Below are 12,678 nucleotides of genomic sequence, written 5' to 3'. Positions count from 1 at the left end.
CTGATTACCAAAAAGAAAAAATATAGAATAAAACCAATTTTAAGGCTGCGAAAGATAAAGAGTCATGGGATTAGGGGCCATACAGAAACACATGTTAGCGTGCCAGGGATACATCTTCATTCTCCTCAGCCCCACCTGGCACTTCGGCAGAAAATGCTAAGATATGCCAGAGAATTTAGCCACAGATGATGCTTTCTTCCATAAGGAAGTTTCCATATTACAGGGTTGGGCTTCCCAAAGGGCAGAGAGCGCTTGGTAAGACCCTTCTGGTCTTCGTGCTAGAGATAAAAACCATGGCCTTGCTTTGGCCCACCTGTGCTGACCTCACATTCTGAGAACTGAACCAGAATATTAGTCTCGACTCCTGGGCTTCCCAAATCCTTTTCCACTGAAACCAGAACAACCTTTAGGGATAAAGACAGTAATACTCTCATAAACAACTTCTGCAAAAAGAGAAAACTAGAAACTTATACAAATCCTCCAACAAGCACTTTTAAAGATTATTACCAGAAAAAAAAGAACTTTGATTTTTCTTTTGTATGTGTTTGATACAACCTTTTGAAAGTGGCCCAGTCCTCATAGCCAGGATGTTACCTGTGTTCCATCATGGTACCTTACCATCTCAATGGTTTTCTTCCAAGGAAAGTTATTGCTGCTGAACCTGAAACAAGGGAAAAATATGATCTAAATCATCTACTTGTGAAGTTCAGACAAAAAGTATTTTGCAGGGAAATATAGCCTGATGATATTAATTTTTCAGAACATTTGAGGCAGGTTTAAGGTCAACATTACTTTGAAGTTCCTTCTGACTACTTGCCCTTATGGCAAAAATTACGTGTTCTCCTAGAATAATGGCAACAGTATTGAATTTTATCCTTGGCTTCCTCATGACCCCAAATCATGTCCCTCTAACTGGATTTCTCCTGCTTGATGGCAGAGACTAGAATGGAAAATCATTCCAAAGATAGTCTTGCTATCTTACCTAAAGTATGACTCTATCTTGTGAATTCTTAGAGTAAAGCCCCCCTTTAATTATATTTCATGCCCAGTCAACATGGTGATGTCTGGCATCTGCATAGGGGGACATCTGGTATGAGGGATGACAAGGTGCTTTGGGACTTGGTGATAGGGCTCTTTCCCTTGCTGGTCACTCTTCACAACAACCTCAGGGTGGGCTCTGAGCTCTAGGTAGGGTAGGGGCCATCAGAAAGAGGACAGTGAGTGACAGATGGTTTCTTTGGCTTGAGGACAGAGGCCCTGCATTTCATTTCAGGGATATTCTCTTTCATTACTTCCCTCCATATCTTGAGCAGAGAGGCTCATCTTAGAAAGAAAGGTTAGCAGAGCCCAGGCACAATGACCTGACCCATTGTTCAGGGTTCACCTGAGGATGTGCCGCACCTGAGTTGTGTGTCTACCCTGAGCTCTTTACTGTTCATCTGCCTCTGCCCCAGAGGGTATATGAGAAAGGAGAGGAAACAGGTACATTTTCAGTGTTGCTACTTGTGCCAAATTTAAACTTAAAAATAGGCATGGTGAGCGTGCACTAGTTGCAGATGCCCCTTGCTGTGGAATGTGGAAAATTAACTAATTTGGACCCTGGCGAATATGTCTGTTGCCTTAGATTCTGCAGCCTGGTGACGCTAACACCAAGGTTTGTTAGTCACAAAATAGGAAAAGTCCTTGTAACAGCAGTAGCTCTCAGAGAATAATTCAGCTCCCCAAGCAGATCCTGTTCCCAGGTCAGTTTTGTGCTTTAAGTGGAGATTCCTCCAAAAAAGGTTTTAATCACCACTGAACTCAGACAATTTTGTCTTTGTTTTTGGTAATTCACAATCCTGTATGCCTGGAATCCAATAATTCTTCAAACTCCCCCAGAAGAAATGGATTTCTCTAAGAGAAATTTATGGTACAAAATCCAGTGCTGTGATTCTCAAAGATGTTTTTTTGTGGCCACCCTTTTTAAGTAGAGAAGCATTCCTGGAGCAAAAACTATTTTTAATCAAAAAACCTTGCCTCACACTATAAGGACAGTGGAGGGACTGTGTGGGCACGTTAGTGCTGCTGCTTCCTCTAAGTCAGAGGTGGTTGGAAGGGATCTCCTGGAGGACCACACTCCCATCTGGTTCAAGAAGTCGTCCTGCTTGGGAATCAGGATGGATCAGGGCACAAGAAGTAAACAACTCAAACCGGACTATGTTGCCACCTGTGAAGTCTTCAAGTAGAACATTTATTTGTAAGTGTCCGAGGCTGGATCTGTGGTAACACCACCAAAACATTTGCTATCAAGACTAAAGGACCCCGCTAAACTTTCCATGCAGAATGGCTGGTTGAACACAGGTGTTTATCTCCTTGGCCTCTCAAGATCACTTTAAAATGAATGAACAGGAACTTTTTTTTTTCCATTATCAAAGACCATTTAATTTTTAATTGAGATATGGTTGACATACAACATTATATTGGCTTCATATGTACAACATAATGATTTTATATTTGTATGTATTGTGAAATAATCACCCCAGTAAGTCTAGTTAACATCTTTCACCATACATAGTTACAGAATTCTTTGCTTGGCATGAGAACTTTTAAGATTTACTCTCTTAGCAACTTTCAAATATGCAACACTATTATTAACCACAGTTACCATGATGTACATTACATCCCATGAGTTATTTATTTTATAACTGTAAGTTTATACCTTTTGACTCCTTTCACCCATTTTGCCCACCCCCACCCCCTGAAACAGGAACTTTTTAAAAGATCTAGGGAGAACAAGGACACCTCAAGTGGATGTTCATATGTGTTTTAATCAGAATAAATAGACTTGGTTTTGCTGTGGTAAACAAGCAAACAAACAAAACACAATGTAAATACCCCCCAAATCAGTGGCTTAACACAAAAGTTCATTTCTTGCTCACGCTGCATGTCCAGCATGGGTTGGCAGGAGGCTCTGCATACCGTAACCACTCGTGGACCTGGGCTGACAGAGATTTTATTGTCCACACACTGCCACAGTCACCTTGGCAGGAAGAAGGGAACACGGCAAATCAGGTGCTGGTGCTCTTAAAGCTTCTATGTACACATCACTTTCACCCACATTTTCAGGGTCAAAGTAAGTTACATGGTCACACAATTTTAAGAGGGCAAGGAAATGCATTCCTACCATGATTCCAGAGAGAGACCTGGAAATATTTGGTGGCCAGCATCATGACACATCACCTACAGCAAACTTTTCTGCATTCTGGTATTTCGGTTGCCAACACATAAAACACTCCCTGCCCCCTAACTGAAAGCCACTCCTGACCACCAGCAAACACCGCCCATATACAATAGTCCCTCCTTATCCCTGGGGGATAACTTCCAATATCCCCAGTGGATGACTGAAAGCATAGATAGTACGGAGCCCTATATATACTATGCTTTTTTCCTACAAATACATACCTGTGATAAAGTTCAATTTATAAATTAAGCACAGTAAGAGATTAACAATAACTAATAATAAAATAGAACAATTATAACAATATACTGTAATAAAATGTATGTAAATGTGGTCTTTCTCTCTCTCAAAATATCTTATGGTACAAATTTAATGCCTTTTCCATCTTAACTAGGCACTTATCACGCACCATGGCCATAACTTGTGCGGTTTGAGGTGCAACAGCAAAACTAGCACAAGTTTCTTTTTCCTTCACAATTTTATAAATGGGAGATTCGTTCTTACCATAGATCTTAGCAACCTCAGCATATAACTTTTTTTTCCTTTCTTTATTAAGTCTAGAACTTTCACCTTTTCACTTAAAGAAGCACTTTACAGCTTCTCTTTGGCACATCCGAGTTGCCAGCATCATTCCTCTGGCGCTTTGGGGCTGTTATTAAGTAAAATAGGGTCACTTGAACACAAGCCCTGTGATACCACAACAGTCAATCTGATAGCTGAGATGGCTACTAAGTGACTAACAGGCAGGATATGGTTGACAAAGGGATGATTCATGTTCTGGGCAGGACGGAGTGGGACTGTGTGAGATTTCATCACATTAGTAAAATGGCATGCAATTTTAAACTTATGAATTGTTTATTTCTGGAATTTTCCATTTAATATTTTTGGACTGTAGCTAACTACAGGTAACTAAATCCACAGAAAGCTAAACTGCAGATAAGGGGGCTACTGTATATAGAGACAACCCATCTGTGGCATCCTTCTTGAAAGAGTCTGCAACACAAATGGGAAAGACCAAGATAACTGAAAAGATGACCCATGGGAAAAGCAGGATAACTCAAATAATAGAAGTTCAAAATCTCTATTAACTATTCTTAGATTTGAGAAGTGAGTTTATGCATAAAACCAATACAGAATGTCATGAGAAGAAGCAATCAAAACTAAAAGGAGATCTCAAATATTAAAACTATGACTATCATATTAAAACCTTGTAATAAAAGGCACCATAAACAAATGACAAATGACAGAAAAAAATGTGTGCAACAAGTCTAGTGAGTAAAGAGTTTGAGTCTAAAATGTATTAAATACATATTAATAGATATTAACATATATTTCCAAGACTCCTGCTTATCAATTAAATCAAAACAAAAAGCCAGTAGAAAAATGGGCAACACTTATGAGCAAGACAGTTAACTGAAGAGTGAATGCGAACGACCAATAAATATGTGCTAAGATGCACGGCCATATTGATAATGAGGGAAAAACAAATTATATTTATGACGTAACAATTTTTCACGTCTTGAACTAGCAAATATCCAGAGGATTGATAATATCAAGTATTAAGAAGCCTGTGAATAAACATGTATTCTCCTGTAGTATTGGCTGACTTCTATATTAGTTAAGCCATAATGGAGGGCAATTTAGATGTACATTTAACATTTAACATTTAAACTACATGTGTGTTTGACCCAGCAATTCTCACAGCTGGCCTGGTATGACATTGTTTATATGCACAAGAAGACATGTGCAGAGCTGTTCATTGCAGTATTATTTTTAGTACCTTTGTAGAGATATGATTCACACATCATAAAATTCATCCATTTAAAGTGTGCAATTCAGGGAGGTTTAGTACATGCACAGAGTTTTGCAGCCATGACCACAATCATCCCAGAAAGAAACCCCACACCCATTAGCAGTCATTCCCCATCTCCCTCCTACCCCAGCCCTAGGCAACTACTTTCTCTGTCCATCTATTTATCTATTCTGGACACTTCATATAAGTCGCATCGTATAATACGTGGTCCTTTGTGACTGGCTTTTGTAACTTAGCATAGTATTTTCAAGGTTCTTCCTTGAAACATCTATCAATGTTTCATTCCTTTTTTATTTTTTTGCTGAACAATAAATATTCCATTGTATGGTTATATCATATTTTAAAAATACATTCAATAGTTGATGGACATTTGAGTTGTTTCTACTTTTTTGGTTAGAATGAATAATGCTGACATAAACATTTGTGTATAAGTTTTTGCATGGACATATTTTTCATTCTTCTTGGGTGTATACATAGGAGTGGAATTGGTAGGTCATATGGTAATTCTATTTTTGAGGAACTACCAAACTCTTCTCCAATATGCCTGCACCATTTTACATTCCTACTAGCAATAAGTGAGGGTTCCAAATTCTCCACATCCTCTCCAGCACTTCTTATTGTTTATCATTTGTGTTATAGGCATCCTAATGGGTGTGAAGTGGTATCACATTATGGTTTTGATTTGTATTTCCCTAATGGCTAATGATGTTGAGCATCTTTCATGTGCTTCTGGCCATTCATATATCTTCTTTGGAGAAATGTCTATTAAAATCCATTACCCATTTTTAAATTGGATTGTCACTTTATTATTGAGTTGTAAGTTTTCTTTATATACTCTGGACGCAGTTGTTTCATCAAAATGATTTGCAAGTATTTTCTCCCAATGTGTGAGTTTGCCTTTTCACTTTCTTGATGGTGTCCTTTGAAGCACAAAGTTTAAAATTTTGATATGATCCACTTTATTTTTTTTCCTTCTGTTGCTTGTGCTTTTGCTATCTAAGAAACCATTGCCTAATCCAAGGTTACAAAGATTTACTCCTATGTTTTCTTCTAAGAGTTTTATAGTTTCGCTCTTAGATTTAGGTCCATGATCTATTTTAGATTAGGTTTTTTTGTATGGTTTGAGGTAAGAGTCTGCCTTCATTCCTTTGTATGTGGATATACAGTTATCCCAACACTGTTGAAAATGTTCTTTCTCCATTGAATATTCTTGACATCTTTGTTTTAAAAAATCAATAAGGGACTTATTTCTAGACTCTCAATTATATTTCATCGATAGACATATCTGTCCTTATGCTAGTACCACATTGTCTTGATGATTGGAGCTGGCTAGAAAACTGTGAAAGCAAGAATTGTCACTTCTACAACTTTGTTCTTTTTAAATATTGTTTTGGCTGTTCTGGGTCCCTTGCATTTCAATATGAATTTGAGGATCATCTTGTCATTTTGGGCAAAACAAGCTGGAATTTTAGTAAGGATTGTTTTGAATCTGTAAGTCAGTTTTGAAGTATTCCCAGCTTAACAATACTAAGTCTTTTGATCCATGAACCTGGAATGTTGTTCCATTTGTTTAGATTTTCTTTAATATCTTTCAACAGTGTTTTTGCAGTCTTTGGTGTAGAAATCTTGCACATCTTTTGTTAAATTTATTCCTAAGTGTTTTATTCTTTTTGATTTTATTTAAGTCTAATTGTTTTCTTAATTTTATTGGAAATGTTTACCCCTAATGTATAGAAATGCAGTTGATTTTTGTATATTGATCTTATATCCTACAACTTTTCTGAACCTGTTCTAACAGATTTTAGTGGCTTTTCTAGTATTTTTCTGTATATAAGATCTTGACATCTGCAGATCGAGATAATTTTACTTCTTCCTTTCCAATTTGGATGCGTTTTAAAAAATTGTTTCTTGCCTAATTGACATAGAGAGAACTTTCCAGTACAATGTTGAGTAGAGATAGCAAGAGTGAACATCCTTTGCTTCTTCCTGATCTTAGGGGGAAAGCATTATTTTACCATTAAGTTTGATATTAGCTGTGGGGTTTTTGTAAATGCTCTTTATCAGGCTGAGGAAGTTTCCTTTTATTCGTAGTTTGTTGAGTATTTTTATCATGGAAGAGTATTAAATTTTGCCAAATGCTTTCTCTGCATCCACTGAAATGACCAGGTGGGTTTTGCCCTTTTTTGAATAAATTACACTGATTGGTTTTTATATGTTAAACCAACCTTGAATTCCTGGGATAAATTATATTTAATCATGGTGTATAATCTTTTTTTATGTTGTTGGAATAGGTTGCTGGTATTTAATTGAGGGGTTTTGTGTGCCTATTCATACATGATACAGCATTGTTTCCAAAAGTGACAATTTTGAAACAACCTAAATGTTCTAAATGACAATTTTGAAATAACCTAAATCAGTAGGGGCGTAGTTACATAAACTACATAGCAATTTAAATGAAAAATAAGGAGAGCTATACATACTCACATGGAGAGCTTTCCAAGACACATCATGCTTTTTTAAAAAATTGTAGTATAATACAGTAGTCATAAATGTTATTCCTAACAATTATATAAAATATAGACAAATAAAAAATATACTATGTGATATTTTCATATATATATTTGTGTAGATATTTGGATAAATAGTAAAATATCTGAATGAATATATACCAAGCTAATAGTGGCAGTTCCCACAGGGCAGGGGAGTGGGATTAAGGGGACTTGAGATTTACCTGTATTATTAAAATTTTGATAATGGGAAAATACACATGTATATTTCTGTAAATTTAAAATACATAAATGTTTCCAAACATAAAAATTAACTCACTGATACACACAAACCCATGTCCTAACAAATTTTACTGTAAACTAAGGGAAAGTTCTGTTAGCCCACAACATTGTCCTGTTCTTCCCACACAAACATAGAGGAACCTGTGTCACTTAAAAATTAGTAATAAATTTAGAAAGAAAATTAGTACAGGATCAACACACGTATACTGCAATAGGAAAAGGATAAAAGGGACAAGGAGAACAAATGACTGATTTAAAAAAACTCACCAGCAAAATGTTACCAAGGAGAAGATGAAAATTTTGACCAAACGTTATTGTCATAAATTCCAAAAACTGATTAAATAATACCCTCAATAAAAGAAGAACTCATTGATAAGATATGAGATCTCAAGGAATAAGCAGTGAAGCAACAAAGGGAGATGAAATGTGACTCAGCTGAGGAAAAATGTAGAAGAAGAAAATGAGTCCATCACAGAAACCAAGTCTGCATGGAAGCAAAGGAAATCTCACTGCTGAGAACACAATGAGAAGCATGGAGGACAGGACTGAGAAAAATGAGCAAAGCAAAATGGAAACAAAGAATCAGAAGGATAAGAGATTAAATGAGCACTACGGAAAAAAAGGGGGGTCAAACACAAATAATTTGGTATCCCTGAAAAAAGAACACCAAACAAATTGATAAATAAATAAATATATATATATATATATATATATATATATATATATTTAAGTCTAATAATAATAATATAGCTTTGTGTCCCAGGAAGAAGTTACACAAAACTATGAATAGCCTAACAGTTATTAGATTTTAGAGTTAAGAATCTTTTGAGTATCTGATCCAAATTTTAGGTAAGCTAATAAAGGGAAAACATCAGATTGGACTCAGACTTTTCCACACTAGCATTCAATGGAACAATTCAAATAATAGCATCAGAGAAAGAAAGTGTGACTCAAGGATCTTATACCAGCCAAACTGGTATTCAAGTATCAGGATAATGAACAGTATTTTTTTTTCACTATATTACAATTCAGAAACTGTAATTTTCTTTGAGCCCATCTCAGAACAAACTTGAGGAAAGCAGGAATTTATTGGAAAAGCTGGAAAAAAGACACACAGTAAACATTAAATTAATTTTTAGAACTAAAACTAAAACAACTGGAGGAATTATCTTAGAGACCAAAAGATAAATGTCATAAACTAATACAATGTAGGAATGATTCAGTAAAAGTTGAAGAGGGGTGTAAGAGAGTGGAGGGCGGTATACTTATGCTGATTTCCTCATCTTTTAATATCCAGAGATTAAAATATTTTACTTACAGCTAAGTCACATAATAGAAATATAAATATAATTAAAGGTTTACAGGAAAACTTCAGAATAAAAAAGAAATAACAATGAACTAAAATGTATTGGTGAAGGAAAAACAAGACTGAGATACCGACCCACACACCATGTTAGCCATGACAAGTGTGATTACAGTTAAACTGCTCTGAAGTCTTTGTATTGTTTGGGAGAAAAACAATATGATGATCTCAGTAGATGCAAAAAAGCACTTGATTAACTTCAATACCTCTTCATAACAAAAGCTCTTAACATACTAGGGTAAAAGTAAACTTCCCTAACCTGATAAATGATACCTATCACATTCTCACTGCTGACATCATTTTCAGTGGGAAAACTCTGGAGGCGTTTCTCCAACATCATGAATAAGACAAGGATGCCACTATCTCATGTGGCATACGACGTGGTTTTGTAAGTTCCAACCAGAATGGTGAAAGGAGAAGAAATCCAAAGCATAAAGATCAGAAAGGAAGAAACAAAACTGTCATATGGGCACATTTCAGTTAATTACATAGAAACCTAGCCAAAAAATAACAAATTATTGTAAACAATAAGAGTGTTAGAAAGACAGCCAGCTACAGGATGTATCTTATCAGATCAATCTACTTTCTACTATATCCTTTTATAACTTTTGAATTTTACACCTTGGGCACACATTGCCTAGCAAAACTGTTTATTTTAAAGTTATCCCTGATCTTTTAAAACCATATATAGTACCCGATTGGCATAAAATGATGTGTGTATGTTTATATGCATTAAGAGATGCTGAAAAGGCTGGTCATCAAAAATATGGGTAATTTTCTTGGTGCTATGTTGTATAGGTTGGTTTTAGTTTTTCCCCTTTTGTGGTTTGAATTATCATGTACTATATTTATAATGAAAATAAAGCCATTTTTACTATGAGAAAATGAGGAAATAAACTCCTCAAAATAGATATTTCCATAATCTCTACATACCTGGGCCCAGAAATCTCTCATTTTTAAAACTCCCCTGCTGATTTTGATGATCACATTTGGGAACCACAGGGGTAGGATTTATCATCTAATTTGGTATCATCATCTAAATCATTGAAGCAAATGCACATTACCTTTGTCTAAAACCCAAATGTAAGCCAAAACAAAATGATTACCAGCCTGCATTTCAGAATCTCACCATTATGTTGGACTCATTAATTGACACAGTTGCCCAGTTAACCAGGCATCAGCCGGCCCCTGACCTCCTCCCTGACAGCCTCAATCATTTCCTCCTGAATCTTTGCTAACCACCTGCCATTCTGGGCACATGTGGGGTCAGAGCATGGGCAGAAGGCCCTGGCCTCTGAGGGACCCCATTATACTTGGAAGTACTCAAGGAAATGGACAAAAGTACATACTGCAACGGTTGCAGAAACACCCAAACGGCACTGAAAGCAGGAAATGGTACCCAGTATTGAGGCAGTGGTTTTGTCATAGGGCAAGTAGCCTGGCTTCTGCTGTCATCCCATGGAATCAGGAAAAAGTTCAAAGTACAGCAAAGAGTGAAGGAATCCAATAGATGACACAGCCAGGGGCACTCTACACTCGTGCTCTAGGGAGGTGCTCTTCACAAAGAACTCCAGGCTCTTAGTTTGCTAGGGCTGCTGTAACCAAGTACCACAAACTGGGTGGCATAAACAGGAGACACCTATTGTCTCACAGTTTGGGGGCTAGTAGTCTGAGATCAAGTTGTCGGCAGGGTTGGCGCCTTGTGAAGGTGAGGAAGAATCTGTCCTGTGCCTCTCTTCTAGCTTCTGGTGGTTTTCTGGCAGTCTCTGGCTTGTAAGATGCGACATCTCGATCTCTGCTTCATGTTTACATGGTGTTCTCCGTGTGTACATGTCTGTGTCCAGATTTCCTCTTTTTATATGTACACCAGTCATATTGGATTAGGGGCCCACCCTACACCAGTATTACCTCATCTTAACTAATTACATCTGTAGCAGCCCAATTTCCAAGTAAGGTCACATTCTGAGGTCCTGGGGGTTAGGACTTCATCATATGGATTTGGGGGTGGGAGGACACAGTTCAACTCATAATACATGCAAGTGGTACTCTCTGGAATTTGGGCAGCCAGGAGATTCTGGCCCTAGCACACTTCTTGACTGTCTTGATTTCTCAGAGCTCTGCAAGCCTGCGGGCTCTGAAATTACCATGGGGGTGCAGCAGTGTGGGTTTTGGTGAGGGGGTGCTGCGGGGCCTCTGATGGAGGGTAGAGGTCTGGTCGGCTCACCTGTGTGTTATCTGTCACTACAGGTTATATTGAAGCTGCTATCATTCCAGCTGGAGCTCGAAGGATTCGCGTGGTGGAAGATAAACCTGCCCACAGTTTTCTGGGTAAAACAAAAAATTGTTTGACTCATAGTTTATGTTCTGAGCATTGATTTGGACAATCAGGCTGCTAATTTGGTTCAGCAAAATGCTGAAGGGGTGCTCTCAAGCCATTGGTTTTATACCCATATTTTAGGTGTAATGCTATGACTAATCAGCATGGACCAAACAGTGCTGTCGTATTTGGCTCAAGTGCAGCCATCCCCAAGGTAGATGAGGGGCGAGGGGAAGGGGTGAGTAGGAACCACCAGCTTCGGACAGGAAAGCGGGTGACAGAAGAGTGAGTGAAAGAAGTTGTGAGGAATTGGGATAGCCTAAGTCCCCCAAAGTAACCCCAGGAGAGCTCAGGTAGCCCTGCCCCCTCCTCCCAACGCTCTTACCTGCCTCCCATCCACCTGTGTCCTGGAGGCCATAATGGCTGCTGCTGTTCCTGCTGCCAGCCTAGGACCTTGCTGTCCTTTGGGTTGACATCCATGTCAGTTTTCATCAGCCCCGTCCGTGGTTTTTTCCACCTCCCCGGCATGGACGCTGGCCCAGTCCTGCCTGGCACTGTTCTCTGAAACTGTCCCAGCTGTTGTTCTACAACTAGAACAATGCTCGTAAATGCTTTCCGAAATTGGGCCTTGTGCTGCTCTCGGCACCTTCTTCAAAGTGATGGCCTTTTTACTAAAGTCTCAAAGAGTCCCCCTCCTTTCTTCCCACCTCAGGAAATTTGGTCAAGTTTACCAGCATTTGCTTCAGAGCCCCATCACCCAGTGTCACCCCCAAAGTTAGCCTTTCCAACTGGTACACTGGCCCTCCCAGACCTGGAGTTGACATTCCTGCTCCCCAGAAGCACTGGGCCTCTGTGGGAGTCTGCCATCACCTTTGACCCTTATCATATTCAAAAATCATGATCCCAGTATCTCAGGTGCTGGGGCAATTCCGAGGTCGGCTTACTGGCCCTTCCATAAAGCACCAGTAGGTGCCCTGCAAATAAGTTCCTCAGCTTCCAGTCCTGCCCTCCGAGACTTCCCAGCACTGTTCCTCCAGCCCAAGGTATCTGGTGAAAATGAGAACATTATCTTTACTTCTGTGTTTCTGCGTGATATAAGAATGACAGAGGGATGTCAGAATCTCTTAGATCACTCAACACCTAATTCCTGTAGTAAAAATGACTTTTCACTGGAACCCA

The 12,678-nt window shown here is 38.4% G+C and overlaps 1 protein-coding gene across 4 annotated transcripts in view; it reads left to right on the top strand.

The window, feature by feature from the left end:
* The window catches only part of ADAMTS17 (ADAM metallopeptidase with thrombospondin type 1 motif 17), a 350,614-nt gene that overhangs the window by 257,406 nt on the left and 80,530 nt on the right, over window positions 1-12,678 (top strand). For all 4 annotated transcript variants that reach the window (XM_030873117.2, XM_030873118.3, XM_060293908.1 and 1 more), the window contains one exon: window positions 11,430-11,510. In XM_030873117.2, coding sequence (XP_030728977.1) covers window positions 11,430-11,510 — 81 coding nt within the window. The remainder of the gene's footprint in view (window positions 1-11,429; window positions 11,511-12,678) is intronic.

The sequence above is a fragment of the Globicephala melas genome, chromosome 2, assembly GCF_963455315.2.
Source record: "Globicephala melas chromosome 2, mGloMel1.2, whole genome shotgun sequence".
Taxonomy (NCBI): Eukaryota; Metazoa; Chordata; class Mammalia; order Artiodactyla; family Delphinidae; genus Globicephala; species Globicephala melas.
The sequence above is the reverse complement of the archived record's forward strand: the minus strand, read 5'-3'. Positions and strand labels throughout refer to the sequence as shown.